Below are 22,938 nucleotides of genomic sequence, written 5' to 3' on the forward strand. Positions count from 1 at the left end.
AGTGTTAACCTGAGTAGAGCAATGGGTGGAGCAATGTCCACAATGATCCTGTTGTATGTGCTTGTGTGACAACAGAAGAAGGGAACGTCTTCCTTACAGAAACAACTGATACATCAGAAAATGAGCACACACAGCAGCATACTTACAAAAAGTAGCAGTAAAAGCTATAACAAACTGTGAAAAAAAATTCAAATATGCAGCTTGGTCACAGACAATGCTGCAAATGTATCCAAGATTAGAAGAAATAATTTAGGAGAGAGATCCAAGCTAACAACATATGGTTGCAGTGCTCATTTGATGCATCTCCTAGCCAAAGACTTCAGAGTTCCAGAAATAAAGGTTAATGTTGTTGAAATTGCAAAATGCTTCCGTAACAACCACCTTGCAGCAGCTGCTCTGAAAAAAGTGGAAAGAACCAAGTTAACTCTCCCACAAGACGTGCGATGGAACTCAGTAGTGGACTGTTTTGAGCACTATATCAAGAACTGGCCTAATCTGATGACAGTTCATGAACAAAATCATGAAAAAATAGATGTCCCTGTCCCAAAGTTCTCAACATTGGTCTTAAGAGAAATGTTGAACACATGCTGAGTACCCTGAGGCCTAGTTCTGCAGCCTTGAACAAAATGCAGGGAAACAGCGGTTTTATTGTTGACACTGTTGAAATGTTGGAAGGAACTTAAAAAGAGAAATATGCAATGACAGAGTTAAATTACAAGCACTAAAAAAAACTTATGGAACAAGCACTATCTCCAGCGCATTTTCTTGCAAATATTCTCAATACTCGGTTTTGTTTAACTAACAATTTTAAAATGCTATTTTTGTACATTTTTCACTGAATTCCAATTTCCATCCAAATGTACCTTGACACAAATCAACAGTAAAACATTAATATAGTAAATCAGAAATGTGTCATTCACTATTTTCTAACATAATAAAAATATAAATATCAGCAAGCTGAATAAATGTATAAGCTATATAATTGCTTAAATAAATCACACAGAAACAGTGTATCCTCCTGTTTAGAAAAAAGTTGCACCAAATTTAGTATAAAGTTTATCTTTAATTGCAAAATACATGTTTTAATGGTTATACCACCCTGATAATCAATCTTTCTTTAGGAAAATAACTAAAAAGTACATATACAAAAATTAATTATTTAAATCAAGGTTTCCTGATTGCTAATTTTAATCATGATTAAAATTGGTGATTTAAATCAAACTAAACATAATTTCAAGTTTATTTCCTAATGCTGACACTTAAGACAGACATGTTCTTCCAGGGTTTATAACTGAAGAATTCCAGTGCTGTTTGTGAGATTAAGAACTAGAAAGAACATTTTATTATTTGTGTTACATTAGTACTCAACAGCGGTGACAAGAGCACAAACTAAATGGTAGGACTGAGGCTGGAAGTTCCATGCCCCGCAAAAATATTTCTGATCCCACCCACACAAAATCATTTCTCATCCCAAATAAAATTAACCAACTAAACAAACGGGGAATTCCCTCCCACAAGATCGCCTCTCTGCTGTAACTCTTCCCATTGCTCCACTACTATTGAAAATAAGCAGGCAACCTCTTTCGCTCTGTTCCTTACCCTCCCATCTCTTTGGTTTAGTGACAAGCCCCTCATTTCACATACTGCTCACTGCAAAAGCCCCATGTCCCCCACTCTTCCTTTTATATGCATACATACATATATATTACACACACACACACACACACACACACACACACACACACACACCCCTACCCTGTCAGAGCTTCTTATTCCCTCTTTTCTTGTTGTTCACAGGCCCCTACCCACTGCCTCCAAGTCACAGGCTGGCCAGTTCATCACTCTCTCTGCCTCAGGGTATGTCTACACAGCAAAGAAAAACCGGCAGCTGGTTCATGCCAGGCGGCTCAGGCTTCTGGGGCTTGGCCTGTAGGACTGTTTCATTGCTGTGTAGACTTCAAGGCTCAGGTTGGAACCCAAGCTGGGACTCTCCCACCACTCCAGGGTCCCTGTGTAGACGTACCCATAGGCCTTGTGATCAGTAGGAAAAACACATGTTCTTGCGATGTGGTTAGCGAACGTGGTTAAAATCCTAATGAAGACAAGGCAGTTTGCAGTTTACATATGTTAGCGCCTTGAATGGCTAAAGTGTTAAAACTACAAAATGCCTGGTTTTTAAACTCATGTTAATTACCCTGTGTTCGCTAAAATGCAGTAAGAACACACTTTTTTCTCTATTGAAGACAAGACCTATGATATGCCACTAAAAATGCTAGAATCTTCCCAGCTTTCCTCTCCTGGTTACTCTTTCTACTGAAGAGAAAGAAGAAAGGTATCTGCCACAAAGTAGATGGGATTAGCTCTACTAGCTTCTTTGTACTAGCCATCACTGTTCTCAAGAGACCCAACCAAGATCCATCATTCTAGGTACTATACAACTGAGAGAAACTGACTTAGGGCCTTAAATTTGCAAAGGGATCCACATGGGCAGACCCATATTCCTGCACAGAACCCACTTGTGTCTGCCAACATTGGAACCCTTTGCAAATCTGGCTTTAACAGTAAAAATAACAATTTATTTTCTCTGCCCTTCCTGGAAACAGAAAAACAACAACATAAAGGGAAAAAAGAAAGCCTACACTTTAAAATTCAGATTAAATAACCTAAAGTATTAATAATGTAGTTAGGATTTTAGATACGTAGATTCCCCCAATTTATTTTATTATTTCTTTGCGGTAAGTATGAAGTAACAATTTTTCCAAACAAAACTAGCCAAGATTACAAAATTGCCAGTTTAAAGCTATTCAAAAATTAAAGCAACTTAAAATAAAGTCTAATCAATTTTGGACAGATCTTCACCTCATTCAAGCAGTGGTCAGGACTCTCCTTGCCTCTATGCAACACGAGTACCATGCAACCACAATCTGACCCCAAAGGTTCACTTACCCAATCACATTCCATAACATGCTCAAGGACAATGCTTCACAAATAGATCATGGAGTTGCATAGCTTGTAAGTCATGATCACATTAACACAGTGGCTCCCCAACAGCCTGTTCCTCCCCATCACCACACAGATTCCTATGGTTCTCGGATTCCTTGTGCAAAAATATGGACAAACCTGCGAAGCAGTGGCAAGAAACTTGGGCTGAAAGACTGACAGAACAAATGTCTGTAGGCTTATGCTGAAGCGTATTACAGGCCAAGAGATATTCCTTCTCCATCTTAATAACAGTTGCCAAAGACATTCTGAAAAGAACCATTCAGGTGGTGAACAGCTTCAAACAAGCATGCTTGAAATCCACAGCAGAATCCAGCATCATTCATTGCAAAACAGTTTTCATCCTTTTCCAAGATCATCCACATCTGGGGAAGGAGGCTAGCCATACATGACACACAGTGTCAAGGATATGGCCAGTTCCTTTCCCCAATTCAGCCCAGGCTCACTAAGGAAGTCCCAGATATACTGAGAGAGACCTGCAAATTATACCCTTGTCTTGCCCCTCTTAGATGGGGAGTCTAGAGCAACAGAAACCCTTTTGACTGAGACTGCCAGCAACTCACAGAAAAAAATAAAATACATCGAACATACTCTAGTCTGTCAGTCCCTAAAAAGAAATGTTCCCTGATGCATCAGATCTTGCTAGCCACCACCTAGTATCAAATAGCTCTTCTCTGAGTAAATGTTTGTTTCAAAGCTAGCTAAAAACTGACTCCAAACATCTGTCTACAGGCAATAACTAGATCCTTCTCATTCAGATTTCAAACTGGGATTAGGAACAGAAACAAAAACAGAAATTATGTTTCTGCTTTACCCATGGAAATCACTCATACTCTTGGATCTCTATCTACCAGAGAACACTTTTATCCCACCTTAGAGTGGCAGTAGGGGTCCAGACAAAAAAACACACACACACAGAATCCTTCCTCAAGGGTTGTACTCAGAGTTAATGATTGGCAACAGTGCTTCTGCTATCAAACCCTTGCCTTGAAGAAGCACAGAACTATAATCTCTCCTTTGAACTAATCGATATTTACATGCAGGTGTTTGGAGACTGTAAGATTTGTAAGATTTCAACTGCCAACAATATCCACTGAACACAATTCTGTCATTCACAACCTACCATATCTTCATCGTCTCCCAATTATCCCAGCATCTGGGCAAGATCAGCACATGGATGAGGAAAAACTGGATGACGAGATTATGCTGGTAGACACAGACACACACACACAGAGAAGGCTGTCTACAGAAATGTTGTCTACACTAGGCAAAGACTGACGTCCATATATTGTGAAAACATTCTGCAGTTTGGGGGTGCAGTTTTGACACTATGGCTTAGAATTGGAGTCTCACCTAGCTGCATCTGCACCAAATGAATTCTAACATCTTTAATTGGCTAGGAGACAGTGTCCCATCCTTGTAGATGATGACTTGGCTTCAATGTACACACACTCATTATCTCCCAACCAGATTATTGCAATGCAATTTATTCCAACATCAAAATATCAACTCTGAAAATAACTCAGAGGTGCAGAATGCCGGAGCACGCTTCCACAACAACACTGGTTAGCAACGCTGTTTACTTCATTAGCTTCCTACAGATCACCACACTAAGCAGGATGGCCTCTTATTGTCCAGACAAGCTTACAGGGTCAGGGAGGCACTGGGGTTAAATGGCAAGCAGCTAAAGGTCACCCATGAAAGGTCAGCATGGGTGAGAAGCAGGCCTCTTTTTACTTTGCCTTGCACACAACCCTACCCTCTATTTCTATGATAATTATTGTTTCCATGGGGTATCTATTTCTCATTACTCTGTCTGTATTGCCAACTGTGATAAGGCAGGGTGCTACAGTCCCAGCTCCTGGGGATGCAGCACCTCGCAACTTGAAAGCAATTGTATGAGACCCTGCTATTGGCAAATCCTTGCAGTTGAACAGTACACTTAATTTGTTGATGATTTTTACGATTACAATTTGTAAATTGGCCCTAGCAACATGGATCAGATTCCCCTTTATAGAGAGAAAAATGAATGGGGATTGAATCAGGTAGATAGTGCTCCCAACCCTACAGAGGTCAGGGGTTGGGATAATGCCTTTTTTTGTGCAAATTCAGCATCAGCCTTGGATTTGTAATGAGGCCTGTGCACTGGCACAAGGCCTGGTGGTTGCTACATGCAGTGGGTTGACTGCCTAACCATACATCAGGTCTTAGAAAAATGCAGGCTTGATTGACATAGGCAAGGCTATGATGCTCATCACTTTGAGCAAAGGAGGGAAAGCTGGTGACAGTTCAAAGTAGGAGATATCTTTTCAAAGTTAAAGGTTCAATAAAGTTGCAGCCACTTAGCCAAAAGATTTTTAATTCTTGTCTTGTCTGCACACTTATTTGGCCACTGTCACTCGCAAGTTTAGGTCCTTATTTTTAAGGCTTTGCGTGCTCTGGGTTGAGGATTCCTAAAAAAGCAACTTTATCCTTTGGGGATCAGGACTACCCTCAACTACTCCAATCGTACTTTCAGTATCATGTGTGGGAGACAGAGCTTTCAGAAGAACTGGCCCCAGGCTCTGAGATTTACTCACATAGGTACTTAGAATGAGAACAAGCCTGACAAATTTACAATCAAAATGGAATCTCACTTCTTTGATCTCACTTTCCTGTTAACACATAATATATATAAAAATTAATATGCCAACAGAAGAAAGTAAAACACATACACATGACTTTTCCCTCTGGGGGAGGGATGAAGAGGAAACCTCACATGACACTGCTAGTCTGCTTGTTTATTTTCAATTCTGGAAGTCTCTCAGATATCATGGTGATGAGCTCAATATAATAACCTGGATAGAAGAAGATAGGATAGAATAGAGAACAAAACCACAGACAGTCAGATAAACAAGCCAGATATCTCTAATAAAAAAAAAGTTTACCAAAGAGTAATATAATTTGTCACTCTTAGCATAAAAATGAAAACACAAACGACTATTAATCTAACTGTTTTACCTTTAGCCAGACAGCAGCCTTTCAATATATCCTTTCCCCAAAACACTATTTTCTATTATAGCATATTTTATCTTCTTTCCTAGGTTATTCAGGATTCCTAAATAGTGCTTACAATTGTACTGGAGGGAGGGTTCAGAACTCTTACATCCTGTAAATTGTAATTATGACCCTAAAACAGCCAGTTTCCTATAACACTCAGGGTAGAATTTCACATCTCATTTTCCAAAATAGCGTGGCATAGTCTTAGGATACGTCTACACTGCCCGCCCAATCGGTGGGTAGTGATCGAGCTATCGCGTCTACTGTAGGCTGTATCGCGTCAACTATCGCTCTGCCGTCGACTCCTGTACTCCACTGTGGCGAGAGGCAGAAGCGGAGTCGATGGGGGAGTGGCGGGAGTCGACCCTGCGCCGTGAGGACGCGAGGTAAGTCGATCTAAGATATGTCGACTTCAGCTACGCTATTCTCATAGCTGAAGTTGCGTATCTTAGGTTGATCCCCACCCCAGTGTAGACCAGGACTTAGAATAAACAATTAATAGAGGTAGATACGTTATTTATCCTATTAAAGGGATTTTTATTGAAACAGTTATTTGATATCCCATCTGTTTGGAAACTTAAAGCATGATTTAAACTTACTGGCTTCAGTTTTAATATATTTGTATACTCTGCTCTTACAAACATTAATGTACTGCCTCACAACCCTTTCCTTTTCAAATCCTCTGTGAAGTAATGTCATGTCCTTTTTATGGATAGGGAAAACTGAGGCCTAGGTAGGTCAGATAATAAACACCTTGCTCTTATGTTGTGCTTTTCCCATCGGCAGATCTCAGCACACTTTACAAAAGATGTCAGTATCATTATCCACATTTTACAGATGGAGAAACTGAGGCACAAAGAGGTATAGTGACTTGCCCAAGTCACCCAGCAGGCCAGTGGCAGTCAGGAATAGAGCCCAAGTCTCCTGAGTCCCAGTCCACTGCACTATTCACTAAGGGCATGGCTACACTTGCACATTTAGAGCACTTTGAGTTAAACCAGCCTTTGTAGAGCGCAGTAGGGAAAGCGCTGCAGTCTGTCCACACTGACAGCTGCAAGTGCACTGGCGTGGCCACATTAGCAGCTCTTGCAACAGCCACAGAGAGCAGTGCATTGTGGGAGCTATCCCAGCATGCAAGTGGCTGCAACGTGCTTTTCAAATGGGTAGGAGTGGGGTGGAGTGTGACAGGGAGTGTGTTATGTGTATGTGGGGGGAGAGAGAGTGGATTTTTGGGGGGGCTGAGAGCATGTCAGCATGCTGTTTTGTAAGTTCAGACAGCAGCAGACCCCTCCACCCCCTGCTTCTCTCTCTCTCACTCACACACACACAGCATTCCACAGTAATGGTTTGCTTTGTCTCTGAGCAGATAAGCATGCTGGTTGTCAGAAATGGAGCTTTCAAAGGGCATATCCGCATTCCTGCAGCAATTCCAAAACAATGACAAGAGTGGCCTCTTGACTTAAGGGGATTATGGGACATGTTTCCAGAGGCTGATCAGAGCGCAGTAATGCAACACCTCATTCAAACTGACGCCCGGGCATTTCAGCCAAGGCGCACCATGTGTTAATCTTCTCGCTGAGGTGGAGTACCAGGAGCGCTCTAGCCGTGGAGTCAGAGCGCTCTACATGCCTTGCCCGTGTGGACGGGTAGTGAGCTAGAGCGCCTGGGGCTGCTTTAATGCGCTCTAACTCGCAAATGTACCCAAGCCCTAAGTCACACTTAGGGCTTATCGATGGAGAGTTAGTGCACAGCAAGCTAGGGTGTAATCTACAGCTCCCTAATGTATCACACAAGAACTAGCCATATAGACCCTGCTTACCATGCACTAAAAATTCCATAGTGCGCACAGACCCTACTGTCATTTCAAAGTGGAGTAGATAAAAATGCACTAGGGAACTTTCAGTGCATGGTAGCAGGATCCACATGGTCAGTTAGTGCATGGCATCCTAGCAAGCTGTAGATTTACATTGCAGCTTGCCACATACTAATTCTCCACAGAGTTGCTTAAGATCACACAGAAAGTCAGTAGCAGACCTGGGAATAGAATCCAGGTCTCCAAATGCCCATTACAGCTTTCTAACCACAAAACTATGCTCCTTCTCATACATGTGGCGCATGAATCTTGTCTTTTACTTCTAAAAAATATTTGTATTTTATGTAAACGATGTCTTCCATTTTTCCTCTTCGGAGGCTATACTCTGGAAAGCTGTAATGTCGGGCAAATCCTACTACACCACTACCATACTCTACTCTAGAACCACTAAACATTGCAGGAGGTGGAGTGCAGGAGAGACAAGGAGGAGTAACAGCAGGAAAGGCTTTTAAGACAAAAACATTTTTCTCCAGTACAAGTCAACCTGAAAAGAGAGATGGTTTTCATTCCTCTCTTCTTGCTACTTTGGGAGTCGAAATCTTTCCTAGAAATCATGGATTTATTAAATTCGATAATTTAAAGAAAATACAAAACTAGGAAGATTAGAGTTTTCTATCTTTTGCAAATCATCAGAGCTAGCTGAGGAATTTGATCACTGTCTTATTTGAATTACATGATGCTTCCTGCAAGGGTCTTGCATAGAAGTCAACACTGTTTTCATTTCTTTCCTATATTCAGTTGTTCTTCAGTTTCAGCAGTAATAGTACTCCTCCTACTGGACAAACAGAAGCAATAATTGCAATCTGTCATTCAGACACCACTCAGGCTACAAAGAGCCAAACATGCTACGTAATAAACTGACTATGTACTTAAAGGAAGTGACTTTGGTGGTATCATACTACAATTTCATATTTCTATTCAAGTAGGTGGCTTCTTGAACTATTCCAACTACTGCCCCGCTTAATAAACTGAAGTGAAATCTGTTTTTGGTTTGGTTTCTAAAATCATAAAAATAAAAATGGAGGTTATGCATTGGACACAAAATTTAAAAATATAGTGAGGCTGGTATAATATATACAAAGTGCTGAGGTACACACTGAGCATATTTTCATATTATACTAACAAAATACTACATAGTATTGTGTTCTTCTATACTATTAAAACAGCTTTATTTTCATCCCAATCTTATGTTTTTGTACCATGTATACCAAAGAATAAAAATAAAACAAAGTGAAGGCATGTAGCCAAAAATTTCACAAGTATTCTTAATGAGCCAGGAGAAAACTAATTCCAGATGGCCAATTTTTTAAAATGTATCCACTGTTTGGATTTCATGGTAAATACATGCCCTTACAGATTAAAGAAATGAAACCTCTTGATTAAAACCAGAATTTCTACAAAGAATGGCACTCCTGAGAAAGGTAGAATACGCTCAGGTCTCTGGATTACTGTGGCATTTGAAGGTTAATTTGTGTGGGAAGATTAAAAGAATTTTGCAAGTGGTTTTCTTAAATTCCTAACTAATTGTGACCAAGTACTCTTGATGTTCCTGTTCTTCTGGTGCCCAAAGGGATGGATGTATGATTATGTGGCACACTGTTATGTGACCTGAAGTCCTCAGCAACACTATCAGTAGGGCCCTACCAAATTCGCGGCCATGAAAAATGTGTTACAGACTGTGAAATCTGGTCTCCCCCATGAAATCTGGTCTCTTGTGTACTTTTAACCTATCTATACTATACAGATTTCATGGGGAGACCAGCGTTTCTCAAAATGGGGCTCCCTACCCAAAAGAAGGGGGGGAGGATCGCAAGGTTATTGTGTGCGTTGGTGTGTCTCAGTATTGTCATCCTTACTTCTGTGCTTCAGAGCTGGGTGGCCAGAGAGCGGTGGCTGCACACCAGGTGCCCAGTTCTGAAGGCAGTGCCCCACCTGCAGCAGCGCAGAAGTAAGGGTAAAAATACCATACCATGCCACCCTTACTTCTGCACTGCTGCCTTCAGAGCTGGGTCAGGACCACTACAGTTACAACACTGTGAAATTTCAGATTTAAATATCTGAAATCACGAAATTTACAATTTTTAAAATCCAATCACCATGAAATTGACCAAAATGGACCATGAATTGGTTGGGACCTAACAATCAGAAATCAATCAAATGGGACTCTGATGTCATCTTCCAAGCTGAAATATTGGCTGGATTCCCAAACAAATTATATTTATTTTTCCTTTCTTTAATTTCAGCCACCAATCCTGCAGATGAAAAACAAAGAAGAGGTAAAGACTATCAGCTCAATACTAGCCTTCTGAAAGCAAATCTGAAACAATTAGTAACAGGCGACACCTGCAGTCTCTATTAAACAAATGTACACAAAATGTCTATTTGTTTACTTCTTTGTACTGTATGACACAACATACTGTACCAGGGACTCAATTTTTAAAAAGTACGTGCCTGATAAATATCCTGATTCCACATCTGGGCACTTTATTCGGCACACGGGTGAGTAAAAACACGCTTTTTTGAGACTCTTTGATGATTTAAGACCCTAAACGTGGGATCTGGATGTGTTATTTAGGCAATCACATGAAACTAGACTATGGTTATTGTACCGTCTGTCTATATAAGTCTGCTCCTCATCTGCCACATTGACTGTATATAGATGCATAAATATTAAGGATAAACATGTTTCCATTCATGTGCAGAAAAAAACAGATTGGAATTTATTAATATATTTAATATACTGAACTACCCACGCATTTGAGAATATAATTCTTAGAAAACTAAAATAAAGAGAGAGATCTACTCATTTTAAGATAGATAATTCTTAAAAGTTATACTGTCAGTGTTGGGAGGCCTGAACATGGCAAAATTTACGTAATTTCCCATTACGTCGCCTCACCCCAAAACACAAATCGTTTTCCTTTAAAAAGCAAAGCTGAAAATCCAAGATTTGAGTAAATCAACTAAGTAGAATGCAATTACTTAAAGGAAATTAAATAATTACATTAAAACATTTTGACAACAGCATTTAAAGGGCTCCTATAAATATGGAGGATATACTCAAAACCATTAAAATACATTGTCAGATACATGTCAAGAGTCAATTGTCTGCACCATTCAAAGATTTTATCTTAGGAAAATAAATTCACTTTACTACATTGTAAGGGCCAATTCTGCAGTTCATATGATTATACAGCATTCTCTCTGAAGTCAATGGGAATTCTGTATGTATGAGGCCTTAAGTGAGTGTCAGATAGCTAAGCATTAAACTCATTTTACAGATAATGAAGTGACCCAGTAAAACTGGAGATATTCTCGAAGCAGTCTACATTTTAGGGAATGTGTTTTATTCATTTAGAAAAGCATCTACTATCCAGAAACAAGGCTATATGAGAGGAGGAGACAAGTAACTAGCTCCATATAAGCACTGAAACTTTAAGAATTTTAAAGCATTTGAACTTAAACAAGTGTATTCATGTCTGTGACAGAAAATCCAATTTGATTAATTTAGTTTAAGACTGAAAATCTATTTTGAGAGAACACCCATAACTATATTATAAATAAGGCAAAATATTTTCAAAGTGATCTGCAAAAAAAATCAAAAAATTTCAGTAGAAAGTACTGAATGTCCCCAGCAGTAAGAGGGGCATTTCAACATGTTAATAACTTATGCTTAGCACATTTTACCCCTTCTTGCATGTCCAAAGAGTACAGCTCCCCATATTTGCCAGCTCCTATCTGATGCTTCACCTCTGCATGTACTTCACTAAGGACATCACATCACCATAGATCAAAATGGAAGTATACAAGATGCTTATAAAGATAAGCCCCATTCTTTTCTGGTACTGTGCCTTTTTCAGAAAGTTTGATATTCTTATGTTTTACCATTAATAAGTAAAATAATTATTTTACCAAAATAAGATAATAAAATTTTAAGTTTTCATGTCAGGTACTTTGGATGGAAAAGGTACATATTAAGTAAATTATCTTATGCATGGACTCCCCCACGTAACAGGTGTAGGAGAGGCATTTCAACAAACTCAGAAGTTACTCAGGAAAAAAAAAAAATTTAACATTTGCAGATCACTTTTAAAGAAGTCTAATTGTTTTTCTCCCTGTTTTACAAGGCTTCCATCACAACTAAAATCTTGTTTGTATTTAGGAGAAAATCTGCTCCTCTTTACAATTGTCATTCCTTTACTTACCAGGAGAGTATTTGCCCATTTGTAATATCAGCCTTGATTTTCCCTACTCTAGTATTCATCATCATGTGTATATAAAACAGTAGAAATTTTTTGGCTTTTAGATTTCAGAATAAATTGCATTACAATTGCAATATTAAATATTTACCCTATTTTATGTAAGGATAAGATTCTTACCCAGTTAACTTTTTTCAGGGGCAGAAAATAATAATAGTGGCAGAAATCAAGTATCAATGTATAGGAACTAAGAAGCTGAGTGTAGAAGCATAGCTGCAGAAACAGCCAATGATTGTCTTCACCAACACAATTGTTAATCCTGCAACAAAACAAAGCAAATACACAAGGCTTTTGAAATGTTATAGTTAGGCATGATAAGTACCAAAGACAAAACAACTTAACTTATTTATAAATGCATTGCTGGATACGGTAAGGTATAGGCCATATGCAACTACAACTGAATACCCGCAGCATCCATTCTGCAGAATGATGTGCCTTCTCTATTAAAGCAATAGCAACCCTACTGTCGTTAAAAATTTGCCTGCATTTTCATTTGGTGCATAGGATGCAAGACTGGAATTTCTCTGTTAAAATAGGTTTCAGAGTAACAGCCGTGTTAGTCTGTATTTGCAAAAAGAAAAGGTGTACTTGTGGCACCTTAGAGACTAACCAATTTATTTGAGCATAAGCTTTCGTGAGCTACAGCTTATGCTCAAATAAATTGGTTAGTCTCGAAGGTGCCACAAGTACTCCTTTTCTTTCTGTTAAAATACAAATTTAAGGGTAAGCTCTTCAGGGCAGGAAACATGTTTACCTTTCTGTTTGTACAGCACCTAGCATAAGGGGGCCCTGATCCTGATCAGGATTTGAGAGCATTAAAACAATAAAAAAAACCAAAGAACGAGTTTTGGTTGTTTCTCAAAAGTACAGAATTGTATTAGTTGATTATGTTCATATTTCACGTTACTACGTACACTGATAATGTAGAATTGTACATGCGTCTTCTGAAGAGACTCAAAATGGAAAAAAAATCTCTTTTTGCCTTAAACACCAAAGATAATCCCACGCAATTGTAAAAACATTTCAAAATTATAAAACAGCCTGCAAAAATGTCACAGCAATTCATATTTTTCTACCACTTACTAACACAGATTACAATCTAAAGTGATACAAAATTGACTTTTTTCTATATAAATTCAATTCAGAAAGTGGAAAATTGGGAATGCAAATACTATACATATCGATAAATGCTGGAAACTATGGTTTAACTGCCTTATGATCAGGGAGCAGTCCCCTGACAGAAAAAAAAAAATCTCAAATATGCAAGAGAAAAGTTGGAGGAAAGAGAAGGTGTGGCACCCAACAAAACAAGAATATACCCCAACTTCCTTATTAAAACAGTGTCAAACAATCCTGACAGTTCAGATATTTCAACTTTCCTAATTAACACTTTCAACAATCTACGCTACAAAAGTTTTACTGGTATAAATATATCAGTTAGGAGTGTGATTTGCTTTTTAATTATACTGGTACAAAGACTAGTATAGATACAGTTATACTGGTATAAAAGGTGCCATACACCAATATAGTTTATTTTACTTCCCAAAGCAGAAAGAAGTTATAGTGGTAGAAGCAGTGGTGTAGCTAAGCTAGGAAAACTGGGTGGGCTTTTGGGTGGGCGAGCAATGATGAGGGGCAACGTGCCCCCATGGGGGTAATGGTTTTGTGGGGCCTGGGCCAAGACAATTGGGGGTCCCTCCCCTCCCCACCTCTTCCACCTGCAGTCCCTGCATGCTCCCGCCAGGGAGCAGGGTCCAGGTAAGGGGCCTTGCCCTGCTCTGCCCGTTTGTCTGTCACTCCCATCAGGGAGCTGGGTCCAGGCGTGGGGGCTTGCCCCGCTCTGGCTGTTTGTCTGTCGCTCCCACCAGGGAGTGGGGTCTGGGCACGGAGGCTTAGCCCGCTCCAGGGGCTTGCCCTGCTCCGCCCACCAGCGGGGTCCAGAAGCCATTTGGGTGGGCCTGGATGGTAAGTGGGTGGGCCACGGCTATGCCCCTGGGTAGAAGTACTTTTCTATTGGTATAACTGCATCAACAATAGAGGGTGGGAAGAGAGGTTGCTGCTTTAACTATACCGATCAGTTAAAGAGAGACTTTCTAGTGTAGACAAGCTTCTATGGCCAGATCGACACCAAAAAGTTAGGTTGCCTCAGCTATGTTGCAAAGGGGTGTGAAAAATCCACACATTTAAGCAATGTAGTCAAGCTCACCTAACTCCCAGAGCAGACATCATCAGGTTGACAGAAGAATACTGCCTCTCGGGGAGGTGGATTAACTACAGTGACAGGAGACTCATTATAGTCAATATATGGATAAGGAGCATCCCCACTGAAGTGCTGCAGTGTTTCTAGTTAAGACACAGCCTAATCCATATATTGACTCTAATGAGAATTGGAGCAAGCCCACAGAAATCTAACAAATTAACTACCACCACAAAATATTCAAACTGTTTTGGGGGTTTTTTTGTTGTTTTTTTTTTAAGTCATCCCCTGGCACTTTAAACTTTTAATTTGTAGCACCAACATGAGAAAATGCAAAACAAGCTTTTATATTTCAGTTTATTTGAAAGCAAATTATCTCACCATCTCACAAAACTAAATTGTGATTATCTGATTTTTACATTGAAGCTGCTCAGCTCTAGCAATTTTGTTTTTTAAAGTTGCATTTCCCAACATTAAACATTTCTTTCATCAAAATTTGTGAAAGTTCCAGGAGCATCTCATACTGGCATCCAGCAACATGACAAAACAGTAATGATTATATGTTATATAGCGAACAATTCTCACTATCAATGTTTGATTGCATAGGCACAGGCACATCTCAATGAAAATCCTATCTACCCTCCTGCATTAGATACCTTTAATGATGAAGTCTTATGGTCAGAAAGAGAATGCTTCAATACGAATTGTACTGTAGTAAAAGTACCCTGATCAAAAAACTGCAATTTAAACAAACAGTAAATAATGAAAGTTTCTGTGCAGCAAGAACTTATTGCGTCAATGGATCCAGTCTTACCACGGACAGTGGTGATCCATCCTCCTAACACAGTGTCCACAGCGACTGCAGTGATGGGATCGCTTTGGTCTCATCATATTACATTTATTACATAACTCCCAAAATTCTCGTTCTAGAGAGAAAATTGAAACCAAATTAAATAAAAATGAATGTCCGCTGAAGTGCCACTAGTTTTCAGATCTCAACGGGTACACATGCTTGAGCTTCTGGAAAAAATATATTCTTCCTACGGAAATCAGCATGCAAGAACCTCTCCCCCACTCTTCTTTCAACTGCTCTAGGATAGTTGGCATACCTCTACCATTGTGGGCTGATTTTTACTCCTAATCCCCATCTTGCCCTACTATTTTTCAGAGTCGTCAATACAACATGAAACTGCTGGCTAGGAACAAGGCAAGAACTGGGAAATAAAGAATTTTTGTGTTTCTAAAACTATTTTCAGTTCCACTTGGATTGCTTTTTTTCTAGCACATATCACCAACAGTGTCAGCTCTAAAGCTCAGCCAGAGTATCAAATCCCACTGCCATCCCCAGCTCAATCCAAAAGAACTGACCAGTAAAATAATAAAATACAAAATAGATTTATGAAAGGTCTTCCACTGCAGGATCTCAAAGTGCTTTAAACATTAAACAAATACCATAACATTCAACAAGTAGGAATTTTACGGATGAGGAACCTGGAGGACAGAGAAGGTGTATACTAAGTTTGGGAGCTAAACTTGAGATACGTAGGGACTGACTTTCAGAGGTACTGAGCTCCCACAACTCCAGCTGAAGTTAACATGAGCTAACATTGCTAGCATTTCTGAAAATACAGGTCTTATTTGCCTCAAGTTGGCTATCTAAAACCAGTGGACACTTTTGAAAATTTAGGCTCAGAGAGTTGGCGAAGATCGCATTGTTTCTAGGATGAAAACACACTGACACCTTAGTGCTGTCAATCATTTAAAATGTATTTTACTTAATTTTTTTTTTAAAGGAGTGCAGTAAAGGTGTTATGGAATAAGTCCAAAATCATTAGTCTATAATTTCTATTTGTAACAAGTGCCATCATCCTTTTTATTTTTAATCTGAGAAAAATCAAAACTTATAAAAGGAAAGCTACACCAGTTTTCATTGCAACACATTCTGAAAGTTTACATGAGGAAATGCTTTTCACTATAATCAGTGATGTATGGAACACATTTTAAAATTCAATTTGGCACTTTTTGAGCCTCCTGCAGGCAGCTCCCATCTTTCCCATTTTGCAGAAAAATGATATTTTCACCCTGGAAGTACAGAAGCCCAATACCCAAGATCACTGAACTAGTAATAATGAGAGATGGAAACTGATTTACAATCTGTTCCCATAAAGCCAGTGTCACAAAGGTGTCACTCTTTAATAAGACAGCTACTGTTAACAGGGGGCTCAGAAACACCCGAAGCTAGTTTTCAAATACAAGTTATACTACGCAAAAAATGTATTTCACCATATCAACCTACACAATACCATAGAGCTGAAGTGAAGCTTAAATATGATTTTTTGGTCTCAGTCCTGTCACTAATGGGACTAGATGCAAAAACATGATCACAATTGTCCCTAATTGCCCAGTTGTCAGCTGTATCCGCAGAGCTCACTAAATGAATAAGGCATGGAGAATGAACCAGACTCTCAGTTGCAGGACATGACTGCAATGTCTCAGCATGCTGCCTGGGCTAAGAACAACTATACCTTCCTCCCACTAAGGAAAAGGGTGGTGACGATGGTACACACTCAGTTGGGAAGTATGGCATTTAGAGGTCTGAAGCCCAATGCCAGCAGAAAGGCTAAGACTTAAAGCAAACATACCAGGAAACCAAAGATAGCAACCTGCAAGTCCAGTGCCAGGTAGACTACTTATCCATTCCATGAGGAACTGGACATGATATTTAGCAAAGATCCCACCAATAAGCTAAACATGGGACTGGACAGCAGCAGAGCTCTTAGAGACAAGACAATGACAAGACCTCTGACAACCAGGAGAGCCCAAATCCGGAGAAGAAGTGGCAGCCCCTACCAGTCACGAACAGATCCAGGAGCATGAGCAACCTGAGGCACCCTGAGGCAGAGAAAGTGAATGAACAAGCTTTACTATCATTGCCTGCCATCCCCATCATCTTCTGGGACCCCAGAAATTTCTACCTAATCCTGAGATATGTCCTGACCAGGCTAGAGAGAGGGAGCCAGATGACATAACCACCTCCAGTTAAATCTGGCCTATCACCTGGGATGTGAGACTTTGCCACCCTGCCTCCCCCAATGTGTCCTTTTCCTTCCCCATTTTGTTTCTTCTCTTTCCTATCTCTCTTATTTTAATTTCTGCCTAACAAAAGTCTTCTTAACCAGCCAAGACTGTATATTTTGCAAGCCTGTGACCAGAAAGAGGAAGCTGAAAGCAATGCCGCAAACAGACCAATGGTAGAACAAGTTTACTAGATCTCAGAGTTGCTCATAAAACCATGTGCCATGCCTGTGTTTCTTCAGCAGTGAAGTTGCAAGTGAGAGTCAACGCCACAGACTGAAGCTCCATCTTTGCTCTTTTTATCTCTCTCCTTTTGTGTGTGTCTTGTTTTGTTTTCTAGGAAACGGGATCAGACTTCAGCAACAGCAGCTCTAGCCCATCTCAACTAACTTCTTTTCTTTTCCTCAAAAGGACCTTATTAACATCTTTAATACCATTTAAGAGGTTGACAAAAAAGGGGTTGTTTCCTTCTAAAAACTCTCCATGGCCAAAGTAAAATGCAATACGAAATGTTAAAAATGACAGCCTTACTTAATACTTCACATTTCAAATGCTTTAACTGTTTGTCCTTCTTTTTCTTTAATAAAAAGTTTTAAAGGATTTTTAATGGTGAGTTTGCCATAGTACTAAGCAGACAAAGGTCTCTGTATACCAAACCGTGTTTAAAACTGCTTAATGTTGGACAGTTTCAGGGTCAAGTTAACACCTTTAACTCTTTGGGGCCATATATTTCCAACAACATTAATGCCACAACACCATTAGTGTCATATTACTAGAGAGAAGAGTTCCACTTTGGCCTCTGAGGAAGAGTTACGTTTTTAAAAAGTCCTCACTTGCGTTTTTCCAAATCAGCTGATCTTGATGTCCAAAAATCTCCCATAGTGATACACTGAGGCCTACATCACCAGGGAGTAGTATCCCTTCCCGCTAATGAGCTATGCGGATTGATGGAGTAGCATAAACAGTTACTTGGGTTGCTCTTGATCACATGCCCTTGCAACACAGCGTATGACCTTGCTAACCTCTATCACAACAGCACCAACACTAGATTTTCCAAACCCTGTTTGGTTTTCAAGGGAGTGGTTGCAAACAAGGCTAGTAAGCTTCCAACAGCTATTAAAACTAATATTAGAGATTATGCAAAGCAACCAACATTGTATTATTTAGAAACATCTTGCAATATAGTACCTGTAAGTGGTATCTTTGGTGTTTCAGGGAGTTTTCCTGGATCAGCTATGGAGGCTCTCAATAATGAAACTATACAGAACAATGAGACTAAGTAGTAGCCTGAAAAATAAATACGCAAGTTTTCAGAATATTACATCAAGTACATCTTTGGCCAAAGATTGCATGCAGTAATGGGTCACATTTTAATAGTTCCAGCACAGCAAAAGATTACTTTATAGGAATGAGGCAAGACAACAGAAAATTGCAGAATAAAAGAAGCTGCAATAATTGGCATATTTGAAAAGTAAATCTGATTTAAACTAACATAGCTTAATTAACACATGTAAACCAGCATTCCGTTTATGCATATAAATATTTCATACATATATTACACATAAAAACAACCTTAAAAGAACATATTAAGATTGCAAAGTCAAACACACAAAGGTTAGGAAATACCACAATTAAGGTTGCCTATGCACATCTAATTGGGCTCTTTGTACATAAGCATTATGATAGGCTTTTATTACATGATTGCATTAAATGTTTTCCACAGGACTGCTGCCTCATTCAGCACACAAAATGGACAGTGCTCATTGAATGAGCAGCTACTTAATATTTTGTTTTCTCCTTGTTGTTCAATATGTGGACGCATGCCTCATTTACTGCACATATTCAAACACTGCTACAAAGACAGAATTATTAGCTTCCTCATCAATTTTTCTAATGGTGCTCATCATTATGGCATATAAGTGCATCACAAACATTAATTTATTTTCATGACACCGGTGAGATATAGTGGTATTATACCCATTTTACAGATGAGGAACTGAGATATAGAGAAATTAAGGTCAAAAGTATCCACTAATTTTGGGTGTCCAAACAGAGACACCTAGGACCTGATTTTTCAGAGTATTTAGCATTATATAGCACTTTTCTCTTCCTGAAGTCCCCTGCTTCATTCCCTACACACCTTCCAATTTCTGCAGGAAATGAAGCTGGGCTCTGACGGCCCACAGCCTCTTTACACAACCCATCATGGGCACTGAATGAATCACTTTGCCCATGGGTTTCCACAGATATTTGTTGACTTCACAGGAACAGTGAAATTCAGGAATCCTGAGTCCCATTCCAGTCTCTAGAGGGGAGTGTGCTTTAGTGGACACAGACTCTTCTTCCTATACCCCCCTCTGCCCTCAAAGCTTGACGTCTTCTTCCCCATCCCTTCCAACCTGTCACTGTCCAAGTCCTCTCTCTTCCCCATCCCTGGCTCCTTGTCCCAGTGACATTCTCCTCATATAGCCAGCCTGAGTTAGCCCAACTCATTAACTGCTAACATGACCCCTCTGCCGTGTTGATGCAGGCTAGCTCCACCTGATTGCTGCTAGTCCTCCAATGCCTTTCCACAATTCTACCATGTCCCCAGATGGGACAGGGAAATTCTCTTACAATTCACTGGGAAATAATTTGTAGAAAAACTTAGCTTACTGCACTTCAAAGAACTATGGGATGTGCCTAGGGTTGCCAACTCTGACTGAAGCTATTCCAGATTTTTTTTTCTCCCAACATGACAATGTCATTTGCTTAAAATATCCTATTAAAATTAGACTGTTTTCAATAGTCACCAGGAGATGGATGCGGATTCCAGGAGACTCCAGATCAATCCTGGAGAGTTGGCAACCCTAGATGTGCCCCCGAAGCCTTAAGTGCCACACACGAGTGAGTGCTGTGCCAGTGTGTACGCAGCAGCTTGAATGTTATTTCAAAGTGTAGCTGCTCTCATCAGCATGAGGCTAACTTTAGAGGAGTAGTTCAAGTGTAGAAAACTTAACTGCAGTGAAAATATACCCAAATACACCCACAATCCCCTCTCCCAGCATCAGCTGCTGATGCAAATATAGGATATATGGTATACCTGCTCAGCTTTTCCTGATACTGATATACACTCATGCAGATTGTAGGTATAGACTGGCCACAGGATTCACACATGCGGTGTTGGGAAAAAAAAGCAGATATATGGACATACTGAACTGTGTCAAATGAGTATGTCAGAGCCCAATTACAGTTAGCATGTCTCTGTCTGTAGTTAAGGCTTTAATCTAAAGTAATACCAAAATAAGCTATTTCAGATTTATTGTATTTCAAAAATAAGGAGGAAGTTGGATTTTTAAGAATCAGCATTAAGACCAGTTTTTGCTGGATTGCTCTCCTTCTTCCCCGGAATTCTGGAACTTGATACTACATAGGTCAGAGTAGGTGCTATTGCCCACAGGTACCTTTTTTTTTTTTACTAGATAGGAGAGGGAGAGATTGGGCTCAATGCAACTTACACAATATCGCTGCAGTTGAAGTGTGTCCCTCTTCATAGTGAGGAAAGAGGATAATTTGGGGAATAAAGAGTGTGTTGTAAAGCCAAACGAAGATAATCATGCCCATGCAGCACCACCCCTGCGGGTCAACCACAAAATGAATTTGTAGCCCCATTGTACATTATCTGAAGGCAGCTTGCCACACACAGGGAGAAAATGATGATCCTAAAAAAAGAAAAAAGAAAAACAACCCCCCCCAGTAAGTTGAAGTAGTAACATGAAAACTTCATCGTGGGTTATTAGAAAGTTAATAAATACTAGTAGAATGTTCCCTGTACTTCAAGTAGCATAACTGTTATTTGGTCCATGTGCACAGATTTGGAAACCAGATGCAAGTTTCTAAATGTTTCAAAGCCTCATACACAGAGTTCATGCACTACCATGTGATATACACTTATGGCTTCTTCTTCATTGTAAACATCTCATTGTCTATTGCTTAACTTTTACCATGAAGATGAGTGAAAAGACAAAGGATATAAAACCTGAAGAGGACTTCAAATGCAAATGAAAATAGGTGCATTTACAAAGATAATCAGCCAATCAATGATTTTAGGAAAACTCAACAGAGACAGCCTAGGGGTGGTTAAAAAAGTGTTGATAAAAAAAGAATGTTGATTTTCTCTCTCTCTCTCTCTCTCAAAACTAAGCCAACTAGATGGATGTGGGCTATCACAAATAGCACACAAGGCTCTCTTTACCTATTTACATCTCATTACATCCAACTGTGCAACCCAAATTTTGAAAGATTATTTATATTCAATCTATTTGAAAATTAAATCCTCACATACTTCTGTAGCAATCTGCAGTTGAAGCTCTTCACTGATCAGGTATCCTCTTTTAAAAATGCTGAAAGCGGAAGGAATTGCACTTTCATAAACATTTTTCCAGCTAAAAGGGGTCACAGCAGTATGCCAAAAATTATTTCTATGGCAAACAGGTCAGTCACAATGTGATCTCCTAGCCCCTTTGCTCACCCCTAATTCCCATCATATTAATGATTTACAACACAATCATAACCCTTGTGAAATCATCCTGCAGGCCATTTGCCAGAACAGTGATTTCAGGTTATTTTTTTGGAGGTGAAAGAGCTATTGTGAAGAGGAGGACAAGAGTTCCTTCCCTTCCTCTCACTTCCTTCCTCTCTCTACTGCAAAGCTTCTGAAATCTAAGACCTTGTCTACACTACCGGCTGGATCGATGGGCAGTGATCAATCTCACGGGGGTCGATTTATCGTGTCTAGTATAGACAACCGCCAATCACTCAAATGTCGACTCCGGTACTCCAGCTCAACGAGAAGCACAAGGGGACTCGACGGGAGAGGCTCTCCTGTCTACACATAGCAATGAAGACACCATGGTAAGTAGATCTAAGTACGTCGACTTCAGCTACATTATTCCGTAGTCCGTAGAGAGACTCCCTTTGGCAGACTGTCTCGCTGGGCATTCAACAGTCACAACATCAGAACACATACTAGACTTTTAGTTTATAAAGCAGTGGTAATCCCAGCTCTCTTCTACGGCTGTGAGACTTGGCGGACCTATAGAAAACACCTGAAAAACCTGGAACGCCAGGACCAGCACTTTCTATGGCAGAACCTCAACATAAAGTGGGAGAATCATCGCACTAATGTCAGTGTCTTCACAGAGGACATCTTCTGTGTTCAGGCCCTGATTATCCAGCACCAGCTGAGGTGGAGCGGGCACTGTGTGAGCATGCCTGATGTATGTTTACCAAAACAACTACTGTATGCCCAACTCACCAAAGCAGAAAGGAAACGTGGAGACCAAAAGAAACCCTTTACAGACACTCTCAAGATAAACATCAAGAGATGTGGCATCGACACCACATACTGCGAGACAGCAGCTCAGGATACAGATAACCGGCGAAGACTTGTCAGACAGGGAACGTCCACTTTTGAGGAAAATCACCTTGCTCTGGTAGCAGAAAAACCCCAGAAA

General features: G+C 39.9%; 1 protein-coding gene across 6 annotated transcripts in view; it reads right to left on the reverse strand.

The window, feature by feature from the left end:
- The window catches only part of ZDHHC21 (zDHHC palmitoyltransferase 21), a 65,642-nt gene that overhangs the window by 32,967 nt on the left and 9,737 nt on the right, over window positions 1-22,938 (reverse strand). For 5 of the 6 annotated variants that reach the window (XM_073345422.1, XM_073345419.1, XM_073345421.1 and 2 more), the window contains 4 exons: window positions 20,941-21,144; window positions 18,632-18,730; window positions 15,183-15,294; window positions 12,292-12,430 (listed from right to left, as the gene is read on the reverse strand). In XM_073345422.1, the coding sequence (XP_073201523.1) occupies window positions 12,292-12,430; window positions 15,183-15,294; window positions 18,632-18,730; window positions 20,941-21,094 (504 nt within the window). In that variant the 5' untranslated portion in view covers window positions 21,095-21,144. The remainder of the gene's footprint in view (window positions 1-12,291; window positions 12,431-15,182; window positions 15,295-18,631; window positions 18,731-20,940; window positions 21,145-22,938) is intronic. The other variant, XM_073345425.1, reaches the window with a different exon arrangement.

The sequence above is a fragment of the Lepidochelys kempii genome, chromosome 5 (assembly GCF_965140265.1).
Source record: "Lepidochelys kempii isolate rLepKem1 chromosome 5, rLepKem1.hap2, whole genome shotgun sequence".
Classification (NCBI taxonomy): domain Eukaryota; kingdom Metazoa; phylum Chordata; order Testudines; family Cheloniidae; genus Lepidochelys; species Lepidochelys kempii.